This window comes from Falco cherrug, chromosome 10, assembly GCF_023634085.1.
Source record: "Falco cherrug isolate bFalChe1 chromosome 10, bFalChe1.pri, whole genome shotgun sequence".
Classification (NCBI taxonomy): Eukaryota; Metazoa; Chordata; class Aves; order Falconiformes; family Falconidae; genus Falco; species Falco cherrug.
This window is the reverse complement of record NC_073706.1, coordinates 20,715,058-20,742,323: the sequence shown is the minus strand read 5'-3', so window position 1 is coordinate 20,742,323 and position 27,266 is coordinate 20,715,058. Positions and strand designations below refer to the sequence as shown.

Sequence of the window (27,266 nt, the reverse complement as noted above, 5' to 3'; positions counted from 1 at the left end):
GAAGAAAAGGAGGTGCTTTTTAAAGAGGATTCACTCACAGGAGATCCAAAGATACCGACTTACGCAGCAGAAGCACAGGGGAAAAAATGACTTATTTTCATGGTGCCTGTATCTCTGGATTAACTCCAAGCATCATGAGAAAGAGAGTCCTCTGAGAAGAAAAAAATTCCCACAGGTCATCAGATCTTACTTTCTCCATGCTTAATCCAGCTGCAATTTGTAATTTTAGCCATGTTATATTTTAAGAAATAGGAAACATTTCTCTCTCTCATTTCTTTTTTTTTTAAATGTATTTCAGAAAATACTTTGGAGAGAAGATTGGACTGTATTTTGCCTGGCTGGGAGTTTATACACAAATGCTTATTCCAGCTTCAATTGTAGGGATCATAGTTTTCCTATACGGCTGTGCAACTGTGGATGAGAATATACCAAGGTAAAATAAATAAGTATATCATATTGCTGGAGGCCACTAGAAACTCAATGTAACCTTTCTCTAGAAATGTTTTGTCACTAATATCTAGGGTGAGCGCAGCCAAAACTCCTGGCTGCTGCGGCTTGCCCTGTGCCACCCACAGCCCGATGCCCCGATCCATGTTTGCTGGTGGTGGCTTCCCGAGGTCTGTCTGCCAACTGGCACTTGCCAGTGTGTGGTGTGCTTCCCTCTGCTTTCCCTCCTCATGCCCCACACACTTCATTGTTTGGAAGCTGTGCTGAAAATTAAGCCAAGTCTGTAGGGATAGGAGAGCTTGCGGTCCCACTGATTTCTGATCACAGTAAGAGATGGATTTGCTACCAAGGGCTGAGAGTTGCTGCAGCATGTTTTTAAATCATTAGCGTTTTTTGTTAATATTACTTGTGGAGTTTGCATTGATGTACTAAAAATAATTCTTGGCTGGTTGCTCAGGTGTTGGGTTTTTTTCCTAACTCAGATCATTATGTTAAAACAAACCAACAAAATACTGCTAATGATAGGTTTTAGTGCTTCCCATCGTAAAGTGCTGAGGAGGGCATTGCGTGCCATAAAGATGAATCAAGAATATACATGCCTTAAATAAGCAATTGTGATCAGATTAGCAAAATCTTGATGTCCTACTATTTTTAATTTTTTATTAAGTTTTGTATTTTAATATTTTTAAAGCCCTATGATTTTGCATTATTTTCCCTGCATGCATCATCAGCTGTAGATGAAAATGACATAGTTTGTACATCAGCCATGAGCCCTGAGTAACAAAGCAGATAATGGATATAGAAAAATAGATTATTTTTTGTGTTGTTCATTAAGATTGCTTTGTACTGCTTCCAACAGTTGAAGAAAGTCAAAGGGAGGGTCACTGCTGCTATTTCACAGATGCAGTGCATAGAAGATAAATTGGTTGAACTCCAGTCTCTTGATACTCGGCACTTCCCCTGTACCTTATCTATGACTGTAGTTAGTATTTCAAAACAAAAATTATTTTTAAATTCTATTTTCTTTATTTTTCTACTGTAAGATAGAGCCTTGTGTCTCTCATAATGCTCTCTCTTATTCCCTGGAATAGAAGTAGGGCTGGGGATGGAGGGAGACAGCAGCCTTGCACGAGGATTTCAGCCCCCACAACGGTGTAGGCTATGAACAGAGCTGCTCACTGGGGCAAGAGCTGGGAAGGACTGTGAGGGTAGTATCGGATGGTCCTACAGACCAGAAACAGGTGCTGTGCAGAGGAGCAAAGATCATTGGAGCATGGAAGATGGAGCCATACTGACCATGATTTTTCCATATGTGGTTGCTTTGTTGCAGTATGGAAATGTGTGACCAGAGGAACAATATCACCATGTGTCCCTTATGTGACAGAACATGCAGTTACTGGAAGATGAGCTCTGCTTGTGCGACTGCTCGTGCAAGCCATCTGTTTGATAACCCTGCAACTGTCTTCTTCTCAGTCTTCATGGCTCTCTGGGGTAGGAAGATATATGCCTTCATGTTAAGTGTTTAATTATTTAAGATACAACAGGAAGAAACAGAAGAGATAAACCAGTATATTTATACTCGGGCAGTTAATTATATAGAGAACTTCTTTTCTTTCTTTTTTTTTTTTTTTCTTTCCTATGAAACTGTCATCCCAAAATTTATATTCTGGACTGAAGGCTAAGATTCAAAAAGTTGCTCAAGATGAACATCAAATGAAATTGTTAAGCATCTGTCATAAAACTGCTGCGTGGTATGTCAAAATTTCATTAACAGGATTGCGCAGCTTGCCAACACAAAAAAAAATCTATTTGGAGAGCCAGCTTCCACTTTACAACATTACAGAAGAAATATATTAATGTACTCTGGGGTTGAGGGGAGGGCTCCGCAGGGAAGTGTAATGGCCTTTAGCGTCTCAGGACAAACCAACATTGATTCGTGAGTAAGCTCTGAGATGCAATTAAGTTTATCAGCAGGCAGACATCATGCGTGTAGACCATGAAGCAGGAACAGTGGCGTTATAGGTATTTTTTCTGACGCTGACTGCCCTTGTACTTTAAGCACATCACTTAACCTTTCTTCACATGTCTGTAGAACTTAGTTGAAAATATTAACCCACTCATGAAATCTTTGTGAGAGTGTCTTCAGGAATGGTTATTGAGGGCTTTTCTCCTCCCTGCTGCAGGAGGGATAGGGACCCCCTTGCTCAGGCACCCCAGCACCAGGCATGGGTGCTGGAGGAGAGGGGAGGAGCCTCTGGTCATCTTCGCTGGGGCCAGGAGGGCCTGTTAAGATAAGTGGGAACTGATGGGGTCCAAACCCCATGTTTGTGACTGGGAGCCCTGTATAGAGAGGCTACAGAGAATAGGGAAATGCATGTTATTCCCCCCAGCTTTGAAGTTTAATGGCCACAAAGTCCCAGCATCAGTGAGAACAGCACAAGATGATGCTTGCCCTTCCTGTACACCTTGTTGTGAGTTAGCAAATAACCTGTTTTGGATTATATTTAATCCTGAAAACACAGCCTGAGTTTTTATTTGTTCTAGAATGCAGGGAGTCATTTTTACATTACCATCCATCTGAACTGATTTTAGTACAATTCAACATAATTCAGTTTAAAGCAGTGTCTTTTTGACCAAGGTCTCAATTTGAGATAAGGTTTTAGATGCAATGCTGAGAGCTGATTATCAAGCACTGTAAGGAAGAGGACAAGGACAGTGCTGCAGAGGGATTTTGGGAACAGTGGGGAGTCAAGAGCGCTGCAGGTTTGGAAGGAAAGCTGGGAAGTGGTGGTGGGAGGTTGAACTCGACCAGTTACACAGCAGAGAGGAGGGATCACTATCTTACAGATCATCATCTTGCCATGTAGCATATAGGGAGAAACATGATACACTCCAAAGCAGAATGCAGTGTCAGAGACTTTAAATAGACTGATTCTCTCACATGGAGAGTCAAGTGTTGGTTTCGGTCTTCCTCAGTTACAATTGTTGTGAACCCGTGTGGATCTCGCACAAAATACTCTCTTGTCTAGAAAGTAATGCTGCTTACCTCCCTTTTCTTAGCAAACAACTATGGGTCCCTCCATCCATTTTGTAACATTCTTGGGCAAAGTAAGGCAGAATGGCAGAAGCCAGTTTCTGTGCTCTGTACAAAATCGGGCTTAATACTAAGATGATAGTTTTGGAGTGGGATGTGAAATTCCTGAAGTTCTTCAGGGTCAACATAAAATTTTATTGTGGTACAATACCATATAAAATGAATGTTGTTTCAGAAAGGTATTTTTGAATTGGGAAGATCAGAACTTTTCCCACAAGGTTTTGAATTTGCATGATTGCAAATTTCATTTCTAAAGGATTTGTTAAAAGAATTTTTTAAAAATGAAAGGAGTACTTCATTTTTTAAGGAAATAGTATCAATAGAAATTGTCTCTAAATATAGGCACACATATGGACTCCAGTGACATTTGTGAGCACCACAGCACATAAGGAGAAGTTGTATTAGGTTCGTGTATAGTTGAAGAGTTGAGGCAGAGGAGACCCAAGTAACCTGCTCAGGTGACCCAGGGCATCCTTAGCATAGCAAGAAAATGATCCCAAGTTCAGGGGTGCTGTGAGCAAACATTTGGCCAGGCTTTCTTTGTCTCATGGGGGTATCGTAACACCCTGGAGAACTACACTCACATGAGTGTTAAAACAGCTATAGCACCAAACTGGGCCCTGGTTAGAAGTTCAACATTAAACATGGACTGTGGCCCAGTGCTGTTTGGAATTAAATGGCATTAAAAATGTCAGAGAATCCAGACAATATCATCTAGACAGTAACCTTTGGGAATTTTTAAGCTCCACTTATGCTTATGGGCCCAGATGAAATATGAAAATGCAGGTATGCCTGGCAAAGCAGCAGTACATCACCACCTGGCACGTTCACTGAGGGCTTTTGAAATGAGCTGGCTGTGTTTCAGATGCAGCCTTTTCATTTTGCATTGTTGTAAGTCAGTGCCACGGAAGGATTTCTAGTAGGACTAAGGAACAGCTCTTGTTCATTTTCTGTATTTCTTGCTGAACGTGGAAGCTGCAGACCCCAGCACAAGAACTGCCAGCAGCAGGGAGAGGGGAGGCAATTCCAGGGACCATGACAGAGACTCTCGTAAGACACAGCTGTGGCCATCCCAATTTACAGGAAGCCTACGGCTTGTAAAGGGGCTCAGCTGTAAGTTCTGCACGTGAGAGTTTCTCTTGGAAGGCGAATTAATATCATGACCCTAGCCTGGTTCCAGTCGTGAGGGTGTCCTTTCCTCTCTATTCAACTTTCTTACCCTCCCCCTGCCTCTGGTCTTTCTGGACATGAATGTTTCTGGGCACATCTGTTAATACTCACTGCAGGAAACTCCCCTGGGAACACCATTTCTTGGTAGACTTGCCTGTTTCATAATCACTTCTTTATTGTACAGCACTGGTGTATTCCCAGCATCTAAATATGTCCTCTGAGAACTTGCTCGGTCTCAGAGGCAGATAGACTGATATAGACCGGGATCATTCACTGGGACTCAGGAATTACAGCCTGTCCACCTGTAGCTGGCATGAGTATTTGGGTTTGGGTGTGATAATTAGAGCTAATCATACTATTATGACCACTAAATGGATGTAATTATAACAATATAAAAATGCTTTATCTTGCTGTCTTTGAGGGAATAACTATACCAGCAGAACAGGACTAGTTAAGTCATTCATATTTTGTAGAGATAAAACACAGGTTTATTTGGATTTACAGATGGAATTACATGCAGATGAAGACCAACAATACCATAGTCAGACATACAAATATTTAAATAAGTTTGGGTGTCTGTCTGTCTTAGACACCTTAAAAAATTGTAGGTGTCTTTCCGTATGAAGCTGTGGATGTAGTAAATGCCATTTCTTTTAGCTTACCTAGATAAAAAGTTTAGCTTCTAATGCCTCATTATTTCCCAGAGAGAGGCATTACTGTGAAATATGGGTCACAAGAATGAAGTTAACCTGGCCCGGTATGTGAAACGCTATTGCACCTGCTGAGACCCTTGGGAGGTGTGAGCCCGCAGACACACAGCAGGCGATGGGCAGTGTGGCCAGAGTGCCTCCTAAGACAAACCCCAGAGGCTGCTGCGATTTTCTTTTTTTTTTTTTTTTTTTTTTTTTTTTTGGTAAAATGTCAAAATAATTCTGAAACTGTTGTTTCAGCTGCCACCTTCATGGAACACTGGAAGAGAAAACAGATGCGTCTCAACTACAGGTGGGACCTGACTGGGTTTGAAGAGGAGGAGGTTTGTCCCTTCAGTTCTGACTCTTTGACTTCCACCGTGGTGTTACCAATAGCTCTTTGCCCCAAGCCGATAGACGTTGCCTCACAGGGAACTGCTCTTGGGGCGGTTCCGCCATTTCAAAGAAAGGAAAATCTCTGTACATGAACTATTCGAGATTTTTATAGCAAGGGTATGACTAGTATGTCTTGTTGCCATAGAAACGTAATTGTATAGCCACAAAATCTGCTATTTTTTTGAAGTGTGTAGTCCGGTCACACCTAGCAGCATAGGCATGGAACATACAGCTCAGATCTTACTGCTGGGCTGATGTCAGGGTGCTAACAACTAAGGACCTCATTCATCTCATGCTGCTGTAAATCAGAAATGAATGTATTGAAGTTGATAAAGTTACAGCACTGTAAAAAAGCACTGAAAAATTCCTATTAACTTTAACGATGCAGGATGAAGCCGTGACTTGGAAAATACCAAAGAAAATATTGCCAGACATGTGGGCTTGGGCTATTGGGAGGGACACAGTGTGCAGGTTTTTTTTTCATTTGCTAAAAAAAAGAATATCACTAGCTAGGTTTATGCTAAGTGTGCTAAATAGTGTGAAAGGGAAAAAGGCGGAATCTGTATAAAAAAAGGACTTAAAAATCAATTAAGTTTTAGAAGGAAAGGAGAGACAATCCCCAGCCAGCTGAGAAGCTGTATCCCACCTTTTTCTTTTTAATTCTGTCGCTTTACTAAAAAGGAGACACCTTCCAGGGCTGTAACGCAGTCTCAGCCCCAGCAGCCTTGCCCAGGGCTGTACCACAGTTCAGAAGCGGTGGCGATGTGCAGGTCCCTTCCTTTTTCCCATTGTATGTGACTAGCCGTGCTGAGAAACCCCTGCTGCAGGTTCTGAGCTAGGACCCATGGCTTGTACAGGCGTCTGCTGCTTTGTTTGCTGGCTGGCTGGGGTTTTTTCGTACTGTTGTTGTTATTAAAATAAGTATGACCACCCTTGTCATATCTCTAGATGTTCTAAATAGATACACAAAAAATATTGCTCACGTGAAACAAAAACCTCACCAGCTCTGGGTTTGGCACTGTGCAGCTTGATGAGCCTGGCACAGTTTATTGTTCGCCTCACCCCCAAAACCCTTCTGCTTGAATTACCTTCTCTTAATATGTTTATCTCCTCCATAATATATTTAGGTGTGCTATGCCAGCAGCCTCTATGCCACGAGCTTTGTTAGATCATACCTATTTTACTGGGAGAGAATATAGGGTTTTATTTCCTGGATACTATATGCTCTTTTATTTTTGGTAACTTGTTGTTAGCATACATGAAAGTAGAAAGGATTAACTGTATCCTTCTGGTGTCTGTCCCCTTCATGTCTGAGTCCAGAGCTCTACACAGCTAAAACAGCAGCTGTTAATACAGTATATTTTATTCTTTGTTTTGTGTAGTCAATGCTAGATAATATAGTCATGGGTTTAGAGGAGAATTTAAGCCCCTCCTGTTTCTGATTTGGGTGAAACTGAACCATATTGAAGGGTCAGGGTTTCCAGTGGTACACTAAACCCCCCCAAGTGTCTCATCTTCTAGTGTTTTAGGGACACCTAGTTCATACAATACTTAGAGTAATGTTAATAAAAGTTGTAGAACATGAGTAGACTAATTTTCTCTGGTAGTGCCTAGCCATCCACTGTACCTATGCTTGTTTCATGTAATATTAAAAATATAAATCCAATATGATCTGCAACAGTTCAGTAATCATTTTTTTTGTTGTTTTTTTTTTCTTGTTTTTCGTGGTTTTTTCTGGTTTCCCGAAGGAGGCAGTCAAGGTTTGGAAAACATTTTTTTTAAAATTGCTCCTACCTTTTTTTATTACATGTCTACTGATGAATGCCATCTTTTGATCTCCACTGTTTCTTTTTCAAGCATCAGATTTTCTTTAGACCTCCCACTGATTGCTTTGCCTTTACACCCTCCCCCTCTCCACTTGCTCAGACTTTTTTCAACTCAGTTCTGTTTCCCATCCGATGCATAATTGTAAATCCTGAGTCTTTTGTGAATGCATAATTGTAGTGAATTCTGAGTCCGTGAATCTTTCTGAATCTTTTGGCTGTCTCTTACTTCTGAGTGTTTCCTACACTTTCTCCTTCAATGCACATGGGTAATCTGTGGATTTTGACTGAGACAGGATTAGGGGAAGACCCCAACTGACAATTTTCTGGGACCCCAAAGCCAAGTATTTTGCATATTTACAGCAGATGACTGTTACCCTCATGAGATGAGGATCACTGAAATTACAGTTAATGTCATGAAAAATCTAATGTTTATAAAAAATGTAGGTAATTAAAATCCAAGAATAATGGCACTTGGTATGAACCATGCTAACAGCAGGTTGTGCTGTATACTCTCATGTACTAAATTTAATCTACATGGTATTGCACGTGGGTGTCTGATAGTGAGTCCAGATCATTCTGCAGTTGCTGCTGTAGAACTGTGAATGATACGGGATTTAATGTTCTTTTTTAATTACAGTCAACTGTCAGTTGACGTGAATGACATACCAAGTGAATTAGAATCCAGTTAGAAAACTCAGAAATGATCGGGAAACTGACCTGCAAACAGTTCATGTGTAGCTGATACAGAAAAGAAATAATTTTGCTTTATATTAAATATGACTTATTTCACAGGATCATCCAAGAGCAGAATATGAAGCTAAAGTTTTAGAAAAATCACTGAGAAAAGAACACAAACATAAAGAGGTATGGTAAAAACATTCGTTTTTTCGATTTATAAAAGACTTTGAAAAAGAAGGTCATTATAGCAGGCACTGAGCCAAGAATAAGAAACAGGTAAAAAATAGAGTCATTGCACATTGTGTTAAGATTCCAGATGTCTTCAGTCCTAGCATACATGGGATACTCGGTGTATGCCAGTGCACAAGACCTGATTAAGTCTAGAAATGTCTTTAATAATTAGATATGGGAGTGTGGTTTAGGGAAGTTAATTGAGCCCAGTTGAAAGGGTGCCTCTCTTAGGCTAACGAATCAAGTCTGAGAAAACTGCAGCAAAGCATCTTATTCTGTGCTGGTATCAGTACCTAAAGCCTCTCAGGAGAGGTTCTCTGTCTTGCTAGACTTTGTAAATAAAAATACTACTAGAGCATTAATGAAGAGTACTAACACCAATTTCCTTGCTGAATTCCAGCTCTGATAATAACTTTCTGCCTTTTAAAAACATAACTTTAAAAAACATTTTATTCCACTGAATCAGGTAGCGCTCGCTTTTACTTTTAACTTGCTCTTTACATCACCATGAAAAAGGTGCTACCAGCCATCCCAGGGACGCGTGCATCTTGCCAGCGGACGGTGCAATCCCTCTGAGCCGCTCCCCTGCCCTTTCGCTGAAGCAGTTGCTTCCTTATTCCCGTCCGTCAGCAGCAGACTGATAGGAAAAAGCTCCTTTTCTCCCTCACATCCTGGTTCCCACCCTACCAGCAGTTATTCCCCCTTAACTGCAAGAATTCAGCCATTTGTATGAATGCATTTTTAAGCAGAGAAATAAAAGCTCCTGCATAAGCAAAACCTGTCAGCAGAAATTCCTCTTTTGTATCTGCTGCCAGCAGCACAGTAGAGTGGAACCATACCCTAAATTGGGATTTTATGAAAAACCTATAGAAATACAACTGCAATAACCATGTTAACATGACATATGCTTGAAGAGACAGCATATATAGATTGGACTGGTGTTAAACTATCTGTGTCAGATTTTGTCACGTGCTTATACTTGAGTACTGTTGGGCCCCTTTTAAAAGATGCTCCAAAGCTGATGGTGGTATGTTTGTGTTAATCTATAGGGTGCTGTGTGTAAGCGGTTCAGTGTCACATGCAATACCTTACAGCACTGCTTTAAAAAGCCCTGCAGAAGAAGAAGAATTTGGGTTAGTGGATAAACAATGTTTGAATCAGACTTTGTTGTATTCTGCTAAAACCCTGCAACTCACTGTACTTCTGGCTATATTAAGAATTCAGATCTTAAATGTGGAAGACTGTAGGGTAATCAATTAATGAATGGTGGCCTCCAAATACTGGAGTACAAAAGCTGAGCAATTAAAAGAGGATAATTTATTTTTTTTTTAACCAGACTATTTATAACCTTTTGGGCTGTGTTCAATCTGGATGTTACTAATTTGGGAAACATGAGAAAAGGAGTTTTTTCTGAAAGAGTTGGTAGTTATTTTTCATTAGGATCTACAGTGTTAAAGTTCAAATTCAACAGTTGTAAGATGATTTGGGAATCTTCTTAAAAAAGAAATATCTAAAGCTAAACCAGAAGTTGCTCATACTTTTTTCAAGAAATATTTTAAAAGGAAAAAAAAAATTATATACTTTATATACCATAAAGGAAAAAGAAGGGCACAATCCTAAATTAGAAAGGGAATATCCTTTGCGGGATTGCTTGATCTACCCTAGGATTTGGGGCAAGAGTTTGTCTTTTGCTGTTGTTATGTTTTATTAACATAAAGCTGAAACACAAAGCCTTAAGCAAACTAATAGAGCATTCACTTGTGGCTAAACCGCTATGTATGCTGAGTCAGTAGAGAGTATATAGATTAATTTAGAGTGCTTTGTAATGCTATATTGCCCGATCCTTTTTTTGTTTCCTTTGACTGCCATCAGAAGCACCGATATTTTCCAGAAGAGACAGCAAACAAATGGAGACAAAGAGTTAAGACAGTCATGGCTGGGGTGAAATTGGTTCTTTTTATTCAAACTTATGAAGAAACTCAAATTATGAGTAATTATGGAAGACACAAATCAATTTGTTTTTGGCTGTTGAACCTTTGTTTAATATTCACATTCAGTTCTGGGTTTCTTCCCCTTCCTCCCCTTGTTTCTTCAGCACTCTTTGGGACACTGTTTCTATGCGTTGGGAATGGCACTGCATGGCTAATCTTAGGTTTACCATCCTGGACTGACGTTATGTTGTGCAGTGGAGCATGGGCTGTGTGTTGAAAGAGTTGCTTGCACTTCCCTGAGACAACGTGCATGTAATAAAAATAGAATTTGAGTAATATTTTTATGTTCCTTCTGCATCATCTTCCATAATGTTCCTTCTGATGTTTATTTTCTGGTATGTAGAAACAATTCCTGGCATCACAGCTTATGAAGGACTCTAGATGTGCAATATTGTTCTAAATGAAATTTTCCTGGCCAAATCAAGGCAGTGGCTGGTTGACTGGATTTAGGGTATCCTACAAAGAATTATTATACATGCACATCTTAACTCGTATTGGCGTGGTCCATTGAATTCCACGTGGGTAGTCAGGTATTTAAAAATCATTCTGGATTTTATATTAAAAATCACACTGGAAGGAATTTCCAGCCTTACCACACACCAAAGCAAGATATTCCCTGTCAACTGTGCATTCATCTTGGAGTTACTCAGTAACATACTTAATCTATATTTCAGTGGAACCACTTGTACAACTGGAAAGCTACAAATATTAGCTGGGGAGGGAGAGAGGAAGAAGAATTTTTCTAGGGAAAGCAAAAGAAAATATTTAAGAGTAAGAGGGATCTTACTTCATGGTTTGTGACAGCCTATTTGCATGTTTCCTTCAAAAAGTATACAGAAAAATCTGGTTTATTTATACTCGCAGTGCAGGCGCTTGACCAATTTGAACCTAGATACGCAGTAAACAATTTGCCTGTGTGGAATAGTAACTGTAAACACTGTGTCTGCATCTTCTAACCGGTTGTGTATTTGCTAGCCTTTTTTTCCCCCTCTCTGTTTTTGTCCCGTGCAAAATCACACACTCTGTCTTCATTAAATGTACCCTTTTTTCCCCTCTAAATTTTAGACAGATAAAGAAAAGCTGACATGGAAGGATCGTTTTCCAGCCTATCTAACCAATTTTGTTGGCATTATCTTCATGGTAAGCATCACCCAGCAAAACCTAAAAGTTGTGTTACAGAGTCATTGTATAGAACAGAAGTGATGGAACTGTTGGTGAAACTGTGACAGACTTTATCAGACTGATGTGGTTCACCGTGGCTTTTCCCCAGTGAAAAAATTCAAGCATTTAACTGTTTTATAATCCAAAATCTTTTCAAGAGCTTGAATTTCTACTTTGCTGTCTCTTTCAAGCAAAGAAATAAGAATACCTAAATAGGCTAGGGGAAAAATGAGGACACAGAAATGGAAATTACCACCACCATTGATGGGATGAAGCTTAAAAAGTACAGAGCGACCTCTCAGAAGGTAGTCAGGAAGTCAAGAATGGTCTCATTTTTATACCAAACTTTTTTGAAAGAAATGATGTGGCCAATTGCAGTCCTGATTGCAAGGATTTTTAACAAGTCAGTCAAATATGGGGTTATACCACGTAACAGGAGAATTGCAAACAGAGCACTTAATTCAAGAAAAAGGTAACGTAATGATGAGAACAGCCTTTTTCCATTTGCTGATAAAGTATCAGCATTTAAAACAATTTTTGAAGGAAATAATAATAATTCAAAACATGGAACAGATTGGCAGATGGATAAAAAAGCCAAAGTCCTAAGGGTAGAATATACCAGACTAACTGAGTTCATTTGTTTTTTTGGAGGGATAGAGATTCTGGTTTGGGCTGGGTTTTGGGTTTATTTTTTATTTCTGTTTTCAGGGAATGCAAATGCAGTAAATCTAATATTCTCAGCTGAATAATCAGTGTCTTATATAATTCACATTTTAAAATTGTTCCTCTATTTAAGCAGTGAAAAATTGAGTAAGATTTTGTGCACCTTTATATTGCCCAAAGGTGCGTTGATTTAATGAGATTTAATTTCAGTTTGGGATTATGACAGTGCAGCGGGTGTCAGTAGGGTGTTTCAAGGCTTGTGGGCAGACTTAAGCTGAAATACTCCTCTCTGCTGCAACCCTGGCTTGCTTTTATAATAAAGCAAATACCATGTATATATGCTGTTGCTCTTAGGGCTGAAAGGATGCCCACCGATGCTTTTAATATGAGCAGGTAGTTTACATTTAGGTGCCTTTGAAAAAAATCCTTTTGCATGTGACTGTGGTATCAATTTTTTCATCTGATGGTCAAATTACTAGCAAAAGAGGATCTTTTCCCACAGTTCATCAAAGTGATTGGGATCCTTAATGCAGAGTTCGGTGGACTTGGGATGTGGCCCAGAGATCCCATTTTTAAGGTCATTGCTAAGTCCCAAGAAAAGTATTTGTAGTTAAATCTTTCATAAGAGGCTGTGCTGTTCTTACTTGCAGGTTGGGCTGACATTCGCCATAGTGTTTGGAGTCATAATATACCGGATCTCGACTGCAGCTGCACTGGCAATCAGTTCAACTCCCTCGGGCCGGTCAAGCGTTAGGGTCACCGTCACTGCCACCGCAGTCATCATCAATTTGGTTGTTATCATCATCCTGGATGAAGTATACGGCTGCATTGCAAGGTGGCTAACTCAGATCGGTAGGTTTAAATCTTCAACTGATATTTGCTTGAGCCATTTTAAATGAGAGGACACAAATGACTAGCTGTCATGATTAACTTCAAAATGATGAGCAAACCTAGGAAATTCAAATGTGTGGCTAAAATTCCAACCAGCTATTTATAAACATCAAAGTGCACATGGATTTGGCTTTTTGGAAAGGCAAAAAGTTTTTCTTTCAGCAGTTGCAGTGCTAATCACTAATCCAGTTATGGGTGGTGGGGATACAGCAGAAATTCCTATACCTAATCTTAGGCTTCACTCTTCTGTATCATGCAAAATCCGTTTTCATTTTCTGTCGTTTTTTAATTGGCATAAGATATGTCAAGGAATGCAAAATTATGGAGTGCAAAAAAAACACTGTAGAAAAAATAAATCTTTTAAAAATAATTTCCAAAAAGCAGCAGTGACAAAAGGTCCAGAAGTCTTTTCAGATAAGTTCTTGTCCATCTTCAAATGATTGTCATGGAGGTCAGCCAGATGTGTGATAAAATTGGAATTACTGTTGTAACACATCTGAATGGTGTTGATGCTCAGCAGATTGACCACTGACCTCAGTGAGGCCATATTGCTTTAATAATATATATTGCTATAAATATACACCTCTTTGTTTAAAAGATGGCTGATGTTTTCCAAAGTCCACATTTATAAGATCTTGAAATGTTGCAGGTAGGATAATTCCTTAACATTTCTTATCCATATCACATTGGTTCCAGAGGTGCCAAAAACTGACAAAAATTTTGAAGAGCGGCTGATTTTTAAGGCTTTCCTGCTGAAATTTGTCAATGCCTACACACCCATTTTCTACGTCGCTTTCTTCAAAGGCCGGTGAGTAACGCAAACGGCTGCTCGGGGTTTCAGCATGTTGCTTATGGGGCAGCTGTAGCTGAGCCAAGACTGTAGTTGGGTGATAAAGTAAATCTGCTTTAAAAACTCAGTATTGACCCCAAAAATCTGCAGCCTCATGGGATAAAGCAGGGAGCTGGTACTTTGCTGTTTCAAGTTTGTTAAAACCATTTCGTAAAGATAGCTTTGTATGTTTAGATACAATGCCCCATCAGGCTAATTACCATTGTCTATTTACCACTCCTAACTCTATATCATAGCAAGTTTCATCTCTCTTTTTGCAACCAGCATGAAAGCACGAGGCTAAAATAAATACTCCGCGTGGCATGTTCCAGATAATGCAAGAGAAATGAGGATTACCACAGAGGGTTTCTGCCAAGGTGTGCCTATAATATTGTAGGACACAAGACTTGCAGTTTTACTGAGTTGTTTACTGAGGAAACAGGGCTTACTCAGTAAAACAAAATCAAAGATAATTATTCTCGCTCACTTTTTCAGGACTAAAGGTTAGGTGGTCTCACTCAAAGGCGTAGAGTTTGACATAAATTTAGGAATCAAATATGCAAGTATAAAATACATATTAAGTTTATAATCCTAACTATTGTGCCCTAGATTTGTTGGACGTCCAGGAGACTACGTCTACATTTTCCATTCTTTCCGAATGGAAGAGGTAATTGCGTTTCCAGCCTGTCTGTGATCACGCTGGGTGGGAGCAGCTGCCCCTGCCACAGGGATGCAGCAGGTTTCTGACTGGCATTTCCCCTGTCCACCCTAGTGTGCTCCAGGCGGTTGCCTGATGGAGTTGTGCATCCAGCTCAGTATCATCATGTTGGGCAAGCAGCTGATTCAGAACAATTTGTTTGAGATTGGCATCCCGTAAGTAGCAACTTTTGTCTGTTTGTTTGTTTGTTTTAAACATGTGGGCAGTACGCTGTATATCCGCTGCCCCGTGACATGAACGTGGTTCACGAGCTACCCGCAAGATTTTTGCAGTAAGCCTGTGTCTGCTGTGTTGCAAATTGCAGCTGCATCCAGCAATGCAGATGTCTGTGAAAAGTGTTGGGCAACATATGGCTTTCCTACAGGTTAGCAAGACTTGTAATACTTGCTGAACATGTGGCTCGCTCACACCGTGTTACAGCACCTATGTATGATCATCCCTGATACTTCAGTGCACGGTGGCTCTTGCACAGTTTTTATGAGGATAGTATGGAGCTTATTGTGTCTGATAATGTAAAAGAACTGAAAAACGGGCACTGTGACCAAAATGGCACGCTAACTGAATCATTTCCATTTCCCCCAGAAAAATGAAGAAATTTATACGATACATGAAATTAAAGCGTCGGCGTTCTTTAGACCATGAAGAGCACATGAAAAAAAAGCAGCGTTATGAAGTGGACTATAACCTGGAGCCTTTCGCTGGACTTACCCCTGAATATATGGAAATGAGTGAGTGAGGTGGAAAGAAGGCATTTTAAACCGTAATTGTTCTAATTGGGAGAGCTGAGGGTTTTGAACTGTCGATTCAGTGGACAGTGGATATGAGACATAACTTAATTATTAAAATGTACAGTCTTGGACTGCAGCATGTTTCAGCCAGCCACTGGCTGCTTCAGGGCGGGCTGAATTGTGTTCTCTGCTGTTCCTGACACCTTCCTTCAGCACTGTTTTAGATATTTTCTTTCAAGCCATGTGACATGCCACTGTCAAGTTTCAAATGCAAATGATTAAATGGCATGAACTTGAGAATGTGAGGCGTGTTTTATCATCAGTTGTACCCTACACTGGAAATCAGTTACTTAATTCAGGTTTGATCATTTCCACTATGTATTCTGACACCAGATTGTTTCTTTTTTTCTAAAATCTGGACTAAATCTGAGAGAGATAGGTGCCTGTAGACTAGGTTGTACTTGACAGCTCATATATAATGGGTTTTTTAAGTAATGTATTATTTAAGCACTGGATATTAGCTCTGCATTGCTGCAGCTGTGCAACTACATTTCTTTTCCTATTTTCAATCTTGGAAAGGCTGCGAACTCTTCAACATCATGCTGTTTGCTGCAGTATCAGGCATTCCTGAAGGTTCTGTCTTAAAAGAGCAACTTTATTTACTATTTTAAGGAATTACTAGGCAAAAATAGTCGTAAAGGACAATGAAGCATACTAATACCAAAAATTGGCGTGCTCAGTAAATGCAGAGGCACATTAGAATATCTGATGACCTCGATGTTCAGAGTAGTTGAAACAGATTGAAATTTAACAGTACGGACTACGAGGTCATGCTGTCCATTCCTAAAAATAAGAAAAAGTGCAGTTACTGACCTCAGCAATTGGAAGGAACAGAGAAAAAGAAAGATGGGACACTAACAGTACCAGGAGGAGCATGACATCAAAGTGATGTCCTCACCAAACAAAAGCAAGTAAGATCCCAGGTTGTAGGAAGCAAATTATTCCCAGGAAAGGCAGAGAATCAGTAGCGCGCGTTTTCAAAGCCCAGAAGTTTCTATACTTCAGAAGAGAAAGCTTCCAGTGGGACTGGTGAGGTCTAAAAACCTGCTGGGTGGAGTGTGACACGTTTATGTGGAGCTAACATGGTCACTGCCATACTCCTTCAGATCGCTCCTGTGCCAGCCTCTCCCACGGCAAAATTGGTTTAGGAGCTTCGGCATCCTTCTGGTTACTTTGCCTTGCCTTTTGCAAGAGGGGCAACGGGCCCTTCAGTGCCCGAATGGAGCAGTAGCCAGGCAAACTGTGCCTGACACAGAAGATGTCATTTAGTCTCCTAGCATGTGTCATCTTGGTAGAATTTGGGGGTTGGCACCGACATGATGATGCATGCATTTGATAAATACTGACCACAGCCATTGAAATGGTTTATTTTTCCTTTTCAGTTATTCAGTTTGGGTTTGTAACTTTGTTTGTTGCGTCCTTCCCGCTGGCGCCTTTGTTTGCTTTGTTGAACAACATCATTGAAATCCGTCTAGATGCGAAAAAATTTGTTACTGAGCTGAGGAGACCGGTAGCAGTCAGAGCAAAGGATATAGGTAAGTGCACATTGCTATTGTTATCCCTGTTTGTTTATTCCTGGATTGATGGCAGGATATTATTATGCTGAGTTAGTTTCATTAACAGGAAGATATTTATAGGAAAATTCAAAACTTTAGACTGTGGCTTAACTGTGAACTGTCATAACTTATTGAGGCTTTACTTTTAAAATGGAAAGACCAGAGCTTTAAATTCAGATTAATATTTTATTAAGCAAACAGTATCACTTTTCAAATCAAAATGATCAATACAACAGCGAAATATCTCGCATGGTTTGCACATCAACAGTTCTTTCTGGCAATGCAGTTTTCTTGCAGAAGCAAAAATTTCTGCATTTAATAACTCTGGGCTGGCCTGGAAAAATACACTTGGGAGCAGGAAGAGACTCAAAAGTCTGTGGGTCAATGTATCCCTTCATCCCTATTCAGCATGAATGTTGGAAGGGTGAGGCTTGAAAGCTGCAGTGAATCTAGCCAGAACTGGGCTCTGCAGTGAGACAGTGACAACTGACCAGTCCTCCCTTTACTGCGGGGGCTAACAGCTGTGGGTGTATATAATGAGGAAGCTATTGCTCCCAAATGGGGGTTACTTACAACTAAAAAGGTCATTAAAATAATTGTATTACAGAGCCAGTCAGCAAGAGCAGTACGATCTGTACGAAACTCGGTGTTTGTTCTGGTGTTGTGCAAGCAGGGTTTTCCCTTGGGCTCATCCTTGTGCACCAGGATCATCCTGGGTTGGAAGCATGCATCATGTTTTGCCATGCTATTGCCTTTACCATGACATTGCTTTTGGGGTGGTTTGTGGCTGGCTTATTTGGTGCTGCAGGCTAAGGTTGTTGGTGGAGATTATGGAGGGGTGTTGGTTTTTTGTCAGTGGTGGGTTTTTGAGGGGGTTTTTTTGATTTTGAGAAGGTGTTGATTGCAATTTATTGCAATCAGTCCCGCTCTTGTGGGTGAAAGAACCCCACTTCTTTCAGAGACATCCCGAATTCAGAGACTGTGAGATGGCCACGGACAAACCAGACAAGTTTTTAGGGCCAGCATCAGCAGAATCAGGAAAGGATGAAGGTTCCATGTGCTAAAGGCAGTGGGTAACTACTGGCAGCCAACAGAGGTCTACCTCTGCTTCCACTGATACTTCAATATCTTTTCCTGAAGTTCACTTCTGTACTCTGTCCAGGCTGGCTTCTGTATGCTGTGCCAGGTGACTAAAGCTACATGAAGTATGAGTCAACAAGCAGAGGATGTGGCCAGGCCAGGAGAGTCTTCCAGGGATGTCACCCTGTGTAAAGCCTCTTACATCTTCCTTCCCCTTCAGACGCAGGAGAGTGGCTCATCAGGGCTGTGACCACGCAGATCTGGTAGCAGCCCTGGGTTTCTCCATCAAGACTGAATCTTACAGTTCAAGTACTTCAGCTAAGGAGAAATTTTCAAGCTGTCACCAGTGCCCAAAAGGCTGTTAGAGACACCAGGCACAAGGGTGCACAACCACGTCTGCTAAATCAGCACTCTGTGTAGACCTCAGAGAAGCCTGTCCGTGAGGAATGGGACCTGGAGATGGGGAAAGGGCAGACCTGTGGGACTTCATGCATCATCCTCAGACTAAATCCAGAGGGGCTGAACCTCAGTCAGTATGGGGCTGGTTGGTATTGCATTTCATACGCACTGAGCCCATGCTGAGGAAACCTGTATCTGTATGGTTTCTAGATGCAAATGTAAAAACCTCATCAAGTGGCTCCACTGGAGCTTTGCTTTCTTGAAACTGAGGTAGGATCAAGAGTGATAAGAAATTGTAGAAACAGATTCAGGTAGATCCTTAAAGCTGGTAGACCCATATGTTCTGCACGAGGTGTGTGGAGGTTCCAGCTCCCCATCTGTAGCTTTCTTAGTCTCCTCAAGCATTTGAGAAGTCTGAATGAAATTTCGTTATGTTTTTCTTTTCTACCAATGCCAACAGTCCTCTGTCTCACACGAGCCTTAAAACTTTTAAAAAATAGGTGCCCAAACATAGCTTTGGAAGACAGAGTTGGGCTCCCTTTGCTTCCAGGTCATTATATCAATCTCTTATAATTAGTTCTTTTTTTTTAAATTTAAAATACAACTGTCATTTGGCACAGTCATAAGTGCTTCTAACACTGTAACTAAAAATGTCATTTATCTGATTTTGAGTGGACCGGCATTTACATGTTTGTCTCCTTCCTTAGGAATCTGGTATAATATCCTCAGAGGTATTGGAAAGCTTGCTGTCATCATAAATGTAAGTAATTTGGCATGAATACAGTTTTAATTAAGTAGGCTGGCTTTTCCATTCTGCTCCATTAGTTTTATTTCAGCATAAATTCCTTAAAATCAAGGGGAAGTATATGATTTAGAAAATTTTCAAAATATCAGTGCATCAGATGTTGTGTTTATTTTAGAGTTGTGGTAGTAGTAGCAATAACATAAAATAGTAGTCATTGCAGCTTTTTTCCAGAATGTTTTCATAGAACAATTTTGCCCTTCAAATAAATAAGGCCACAGTTCTTTCTTTTGCTTTTTTTAAATACTATCACTAAGGTGACATATTTTTTAATTTCGATGCTGAAACCTATTTAGGGTCTGGTAGTCAACTGAGTGTGAATTAGTTCAGGTCCTCAGAGAGCAGTGTCCTTCCATTGAAAAATCTGGCCTTGGACTGCATTGCTGTCACTCAGGTAGCTCTGAAAATCCATGAAAATATTTCGTTTACTGAACATCTCAGCCCTTTAGAAAACTTCAGCATGCCTTAATATATTCATGTATGTACTTATCTAATACTCTATATGAATAGACATCCACAACGATCATCTTCATTGCACCCTCCCTAGGGAAAGATGAAAAAGAAAAAGCTGAATAACAACCTGACAACATGTTTGCAATGCAGCAGAACAGGGAGGGTTTACAGCCACGTGCCCACCAGCCCTCTCAGTTTTTTCACCATTATCCAGACTGGAAATCCCTTAATTTTGCCCACAGGTGTCTGTTGTGCTATGGCCAATCCATTCTTTTGGTTATTTGGTATGCTGCCTTAAACAGTCTTTACCATTTCTGCTCTTTTCCTTTGGAAATAATTTCTCTATTTTTTTTCTCTTCCGTGTAGCCTCTCTTCGTCATTATCCAGTGTTACTTTTCCTTCTTTGATCTATGTACTACCTCTCTTTACCATAATATAAGTAAAACATTTTGTACAGTGTTTGTTCCACATGTACTTGAGATTTATGCCAGTGAGAATGTTTCATAATAATGATAAATGAGAAAGGCTGGTTATGAAGAACTCAGCCGAACTGGCTGTCTTGCATTTTCTGTGTGATGTTTTTAGAAGACCTTTTAAAATAACCAAATAAAATGCAATTTTAATGACCATAAAAATAAAACTGGGCTCAGTCTGCTCATCCTTTTATCTTGATGGAGTTAAAAAACACATACAATTAATGGCCTTTTGCAACACAATGAGAATTTATAGAGTCAATTCACTGTCAGTTGTTTGCAGAACAGAAAAGTACTTGGAAATTGATCAGTTGGACCCTATACAATGCATCTGGGGCGTGGGGAAGCAGTGCTGGGTTTTGCTTTCCTCTGGTGCTGGGGGGTATGGCCTCTTCATGCCCTGGGGAGTTCAAGTTGTAATCCATGTGGAAATCTCTGTCGTCATGGAACTATTCCATCTAATATTCTGCAACTTGGGAGAGCCAGCAGTAAATACAACCTTGTTGCAGGAGTGAATACTCCATTTTTACGGCCCCGTGGACTGCAGTTGCCCCAGCCTTGTTTTCTGAAGCAGCCCCCGTGTTGCGCGAGTTGTCTGGGCCAGACATGCTTGAGGATATTATTAACTTAACCACTGCCTGAATATTGCGCTCACTCTTTACTCTTATGGCTTAGGCATTTGTGATCTCATTCACATCCGACTTCATTCCACGCCTCGTGTACCTGTATATGTACAGTGAGAATGGCACCATGCATGGCTTCGTGAACCATACACTATCTTCTTTTAATGTCAGCGATTTTCAAGCAGGAACAGCTCCAAACGACCCCATGGATCTTGGCTACGAGGTTCAGATATGCAGGTACTCTCCTGAATGATAACTGATTTTAAGTATTTTCACAGCTGACTAAGAACAAGACAAACTTTTACATTCCTGGGGCAGGTGCCTTGTATTTTCAGTACCTTTTTAGCACCTTGGTGGCCTCTTACGTCAGATGGATCCTTTGCCTGGAACATCTTGACTTACATATTAAGCAGCCACAAACCCTGACGTACTGCTTAGTCTGGGAAATAGAGATTAGCATTGTTAAATTCAGTGTTTATCCATGCAGAGATTTTTATTGCTATGTAATCCCTTTTTCAGGAAAGGAGGTAAATAATGATAAACAGCACAATGATGCTTTAAGGGAACAAAATGATGTTACTCTGATGTCATGTTGTGTCATGTGCTATTGATGTTATAGCCAGGATGTCAGAGTACGTATCTTTTTTTTTGTCCAGTTTCTGTAGCAATTCCTGATGAGAGTAATAGCATCTTTATCTGCACTGGAACTTAAGACCAACTTAAAGTGTCATTGCACAGAAGTCTGCATGCCTGTAACAATTTCTACATAGTGTTTTCATTTTTAAAGGAAAATTATTGTTGCATATTTGAGCTTATGAAGCAATCTAGGTCCGTGCTGAAATGCATGCTTTCCCTAGGCTTACTCAGATATGCATCATATTTAAAAACAAATGTTTTAATGCTTAGAACTGGGGACCAAAGCCAAATGCAACAGTGAAAGCACTTAGACCAGCAAGCCTGAAAGGGGAACAATGGGGGTAAGAAGAGGAGGAGGACAACAAGGAGGGAAGAGACATTCCATGGGAGAAAAAAAAAAAAAGATGACTTTAGTATACATATACTAAAAATTTACACATACTGACCAGGAGAAGCCTCCACCTTTATAATCATATTATTTTTTAATTTATATTCTTTTTAAATGTCAATAGTGCAAGTTGAACTGCTGAAATGACCGCTAAACAGAAAAATCACTCTGAGATGAAAGAAAAAAAACACCAAAATATGTATTGGCTTTGCTTGCTCTTACTTTCTCCTGGTTTCCTTCTGGTGGTCTCCAGGTACAGGATAAATGAGGTTGGCAAACATGTTTTTAGCACAGAATTTACAAGACAGAAGTATTAATGTCATGGTCCAATTAAAAAATGCCAGGTTTATCTCCTTTCTAGTCCCAGCCTTTTTCTTCTTCTCATCCCATCATTTCTTCCATATTCCAGGGATTTTAAAATAATTTGAAAATATGGAGCCCTAATTCTTTCAAAATATTTACAGGATGCTATGGTTTTAAATTGAATCTATTTTTCTTGCTCCCATTTCTAACAAGTTATTGTTGATTAGCACATAGATTTTCTGTAAGCCATAGGTAAGGCAAAATTCTCACCTCTCTATATGGCAAAATTTAGCTGCGATCTTTTGCTAATGGTGAACAAGAACACCATCAGCATAACACTCGATGGATCTGAGATCAGTATTTTTGTCTTTAAAATCAGTCTTAAAAATATATTTTGGGGGATCTTTTTGCCAGTCCGAAAAGAAAATAAATTACCTGGGCTGTGTAGTTTACTCTGTATGCAGAATTGATATTATTTGTTTTAATCATAGGGTATTAAGATTGAAGACCTTTAATGTTGAGTAAAACCTGTTCAGGTGTGTCTTGTTTCTGAGCAGTTAATACAGTGTCGTGCTGTAATAGTGAACTTGCTTTTAGACAGTTCGATTTACTCTTCAACTATTAATTCCTCATGGTGCTAAAATTTCTGAATGACATCACTGATTTACTGAGTCTTGTTTTGCAGATACAAAGACTATCGAGAACCCCCCTGGTCTGAAAACAAGTATGACATTTCAAAGGATTTCTGGGCTGTCCTAGCAGCAAGATTAGCATTTGTGATAGTTTTCCAGGTAGGTTATACTGCAGGCACTTTTTATGTGAGAAAGAAAAAGTGTTATCTTTATTTCTTCAGCTACATAAGGCAGGGCAGCTTTGGAAATAAGTTATTAGGCCAAAGAAGGGATCTTGTCTCTCAGCTGTCTCATGGGAAAGCAAAGAAATTTTCCCATCCTCATTCACCCTCTTCTTCCCACTCACCAGGCCCAGGTATATCCTCAGTGGAAAAATTTATCCCTAGGGATTCCCTGAACTGGTTTGATGCCAAAGCAACTTAATGACCTTAGCAAGCAGCAAAGCACATAATCAGATTCCACCAGTTTTTCCAGTAGAACATGAACAATTTCACTGAAGCAGCATAAATTTCATCCAATATCTATTCTAGACCTAGACAAGAAATGAAGCATCCAGAATATTCCCAGTTAGAATTTAACTTGCACCTGAACAAGAAGGCAAAGTCTTGTCATTTTTCACTAAATGACATTATTCGGTCACAGCAGCGATGCTGGGTATTGTGGCACAAGTGTTTTAAGTCTGCCTCATCTAAACAACCAGCTACCAGTTGCAAAATTTTTATTCCCTTTTTTTTTGGAGGGGGGAGGGGTAAAATATGCACCTTCTTGTGAAAGACCTCCCTCTCAGTGAATCAAGGGTTTAAAATCAGAAACATTTACTTGAAGTGTGTTTTACCAACTTTCATCATTCTACCCCTGCTATTTGCTTCTGCCTTTCTGATGTAAAACTCGTAAACCCTTTATCAGTGACAGTACTTCCTTTGGATTTCTACGGGGCTGTGACAGCATTTGCAGGTAAATCAGAGATCTGTGCCTGCCATTTTTCTCCACTTCCAGCATGAACAGTAAGTTGAGGTGAATTTGGCTCCGTATCAGGCTTCAGACATGCAGTTGAGCCCAACTCAAATAATTGTCCTTTCTTCATTCTTCCTTTCGAAGTACTCCAAAAATGGCCCCTCCTCCTACAGTCATCCCTTCATTTGGTCTCTCTGACATTTTCTCACAATTTCGTTTTCAGAACTTGGTCATGTTTATGAGTGACTTTGTTGACTGGATTATCCCAGACATTCCCAAGGACATTAGTCAGCAGATTCATAAAGAGAAAGTTCTCATGGTGGAGGTCTTCATGAGAGAAGAGCAAGGGAAGCTGCAAATGCTAGAAACCTGGAAAGACAAGGACAAGAAAAAAGGTGAAAACTGTAACAATCACAGCCCCAGACTCTCCAGGAGCCACAGTGGGAGCTTGTCCTCCTGCCATTCGTATCCTCTTGATGTATAGAAGAGGAGGGAGTTCGGTGTGTTGGGGCATTCCACTGATCCACAAGCCATCGCGTAAAGGGCAGGACTCGATTAATGGACAACCTGGTGCATGTTGAAGGATGTGCTGCCATTTTGCTCCCATCTTTGTGAGAAATGCTCTTACAAATATGGAGGACCACATTCTATTTCTGATAATGTTGGGTTTTTTTCTTTTGCACAAGCAGTAATGCAGGGAATTTTTATATTTCATCATTAGGTAACACTATTGACATTGGTGTGCATTAATAAATGCAGGTACTTAGTATGTCTTGATAGAGATATTCTCTGAGAATCTGACCTTTAGCCTATTAATGAAGTAATTAAATTAAGGTACATTTTAAGTAATAATAATACTAATTCAAAATATTTTTGGAACCCCAGGCTTGAAGGTCCATGGGATAACTCGATAAAGTATATGCAAACTCAGCTTCAGGTTGTGCCCTAGTATTCCTTTTGGCGGGAGGGAAACCATGCCGAGCCCACCAGGCTGACTCTGTTTCCAGGACAGGGTTTAGCTCTGCGGGCAAACATCTGTGTTTGAACCTGCAGGTCTGAAACCAGCGGAGCTCTCGCTGAGCTGTAGTGTCACACCAGCGTGTGGGGCACTTGTGGCAATCTGCTGTGTACCCAGGGCCCCCTCCGGGGCACTGCTGTCTTCATAAACATCAGAAAAGTGAATCTGGAAAAGTTGGTTTTTATCAGTGAGCGACTGATGTGGATGAAGGTACCTCAGTGCCCCAGACTGCAGCAGCTGTGTTTGAGCAGTCGTAGAATCGTAGGATGGTTTGGATTGGAAGGGACCTCTAAAGGTCATCTGGTCCAGGCCCCCAGCAATGCCTCACTTGTGGCTGGGCAGAGCAGCACAGTTTTGGAGAGCCTCCCGGCAGGTAGGTGATCACAGAGCGTTTTGATAAATGCCCTGAACTAAAGAGCACACATAGAGCTACAGTGACTCACACTGCCCTGCCTAGTACTTGGGCACTGTTGTTGCTGAGGAAAGTCCCTTTTGCCCATGGGTTTAGCACACCCCTTTCTCAGCCAGGTTTTTCTCTGTAGCCCTCTGTTCTCTGCAGGAGAAAGGAGTCTGCACCCACTTTTCCCAGGCAGTTGCTCCTGCAGACTTTCTGCTGTTGGATGGCATTTCCCAGAGGAGTAAATTCAAAATACATCCCACTTACTGTCTTCAATGGAAGTTTTGCCTGCACTGGGGCTACAGGACCAGACCTTCAGTTAGTTACAGGACTTTTCTTTTGTCTTAAAAATACTTTTTTGTACAAGGAGCTTCCTTAAAGTGTAAGTCTGAAATCCCTACTTACGATGCCTAGCTCAATCCCATCAGTACAACTCTTTTTAAGCATAGTACATTTTAGTTTTGCTTTGTCAAACGATAAACTGCACTTCCAAATAATATTGGTGCAATTAACCTCATTTCTTCTATTGCTTTGTCTTGTTCATGGCACTTGCATTACAAATATAAAACTGAAAAATAGAATAAAAATGAAAGATTTCTTTAAAGTCTAACTACTGTATGGTTTGTTACAAAACCAAATGTCAAAGACTGTTTTCAAGAATTAGTTATTTCTTTCTCCTTTTCTTTTTTCTTTGCCAAACTAATTTAAAGATTAATGCTAGAACTTAAAAAAATGCCATATTTAGCTTTTGATATATTTATTTGTTTTAAAGTATGTGATGAACTTGATATTTTTCTGTAGTCTGTCCAAAGAAGGTAGCAGAAAAATTATGTGGAAGAAAGAAAATGGTATTAACCAAATATTCTTGAAGCTTATTTAAAATATTGATCCAACCAAAGATTTTTATTAATAAAGGGCTTATATTTTGTTAACTCTTGTTTCTGTTGTATTTTGACTTGCAGGAATGTCACTATTTGTAAAATTTGTAACATGGTAGCTTCCTACTGTAGGGCCAAATCCTGCCTGATTTATTCACACAAGAAGCATTACGCCTGGTGAGTAAGTGTTTACCAGATCAGGCCCGCTGACTGCAATAGGACTGTGAGTGGGAATAAGTCAAGCAGAATTCTGTCCAAACATCTTGTTGGAGAAGTGTTCTTCCTCTCATTCCTTGGTAGCCCAAAAGATCCAGAAGAAAGCCAAACATGAACTACCTGTTCTGAAGAGAAATCTTAGGGGAACTTCCTCGGAGAGGATTTCATCTGTAAATACTTATCCGAAAGTATTCCCAACTTAATACTGACATTCCTGTAAATGGTAGAACTATATCCTGAACACATGAGAATTTTTCATTACTTGCTGAAATCATGAAACAGTAACAGTTGCTTATACTTTCTTTTGTACAGTAAATTGTTTGAAATGGAATTTTGTATATAAAATACTGTATTGCTACTTAGATAACTATAAAACTCTTTCATGGAATCATTTTTTAAGAAAAGCAAATATATACTAAACCTGTTTTAGTTCGGATTATTTTTTTTCCTTCGAACACTTATTTGAAATAAACTGAAATATGCAAGAGTTTCTCCTGTGGGACAGGTTCTGTTCCCAATCCTCCTTGTGCTCTGAGTGTGCAACTCTGAGTACTGTTGAATTTGAGAAATATAGAAGCTGGTGTTACGGTTTGCTAAACCTGGACCTGCGCTGCCCCTTCCAGTGCTCCTTGTACTCAGCCAGCAGAGCCCAGAAGTGAGATTTGCTCGCAGGTACGGACGTTGACAGACATCTTCCTAACAATGCCCAAGGTGAATTGTGAGTTTGAGCTGCTTCAGATACTCACTCACACAGATACAGTGAATCCCACCTAAGATGCGTCTGTCTCCAAGAGCACGAGGGGAGGTTTGGCTTCTAGCACAGGCGTGGATAGCTGCACCGTAGACACTGAATATTAACTGATGTATCTTAGCCTGGGAGGTTTAA

General features: G+C 40.2%; 1 protein-coding gene across 3 annotated transcripts in view; it reads left to right on the top strand.

The window, feature by feature from the left end:
- Positions 1-26,805, top strand: part of ANO1 (anoctamin 1) — an 82,371-nt gene extending 55,566 nt beyond the window's left edge. For 2 of the 3 annotated variants that reach the window (XM_055722861.1, XM_055722860.1), the window contains 16 exons: positions 299-433; positions 1,778-1,938; positions 5,662-5,744; positions 7,545-7,556; positions 8,415-8,486; positions 11,588-11,662; positions 12,997-13,198; positions 13,934-14,045; positions 14,676-14,733; positions 14,839-14,939; positions 15,367-15,512; positions 16,955-17,107; positions 19,315-19,367; positions 21,011-21,195; positions 22,971-23,076; positions 24,095-26,805. In XM_055722861.1, the coding sequence (XP_055578836.1) occupies positions 299-433; positions 1,778-1,938; positions 5,662-5,744; positions 7,545-7,556; positions 8,415-8,486; positions 11,588-11,662; positions 12,997-13,198; positions 13,934-14,045; positions 14,676-14,733; positions 14,839-14,939; positions 15,367-15,512; positions 16,955-17,107; positions 19,315-19,367; positions 21,011-21,195; positions 22,971-23,076; positions 24,095-24,355 (1,915 nt within the window). In that variant the 3' untranslated portion in view covers positions 24,356-26,805. Of the gene's footprint in view, positions 1-298; positions 434-1,777; positions 1,939-5,661; positions 5,745-7,544; positions 7,557-8,414; positions 8,487-10,403; positions 10,482-11,587; positions 11,663-12,996; positions 13,199-13,933; positions 14,046-14,675; positions 14,734-14,838; positions 14,940-15,366; positions 15,513-16,954; positions 17,108-19,314; positions 19,368-21,010; positions 21,196-22,970; positions 23,077-24,094 lie in introns of all 3 variants that reach the window. The other variant, XM_055722862.1, reaches the window with a different exon arrangement.
- The last annotated feature ends 461 nt before the right edge of the window (positions 26,806-27,266 follow it).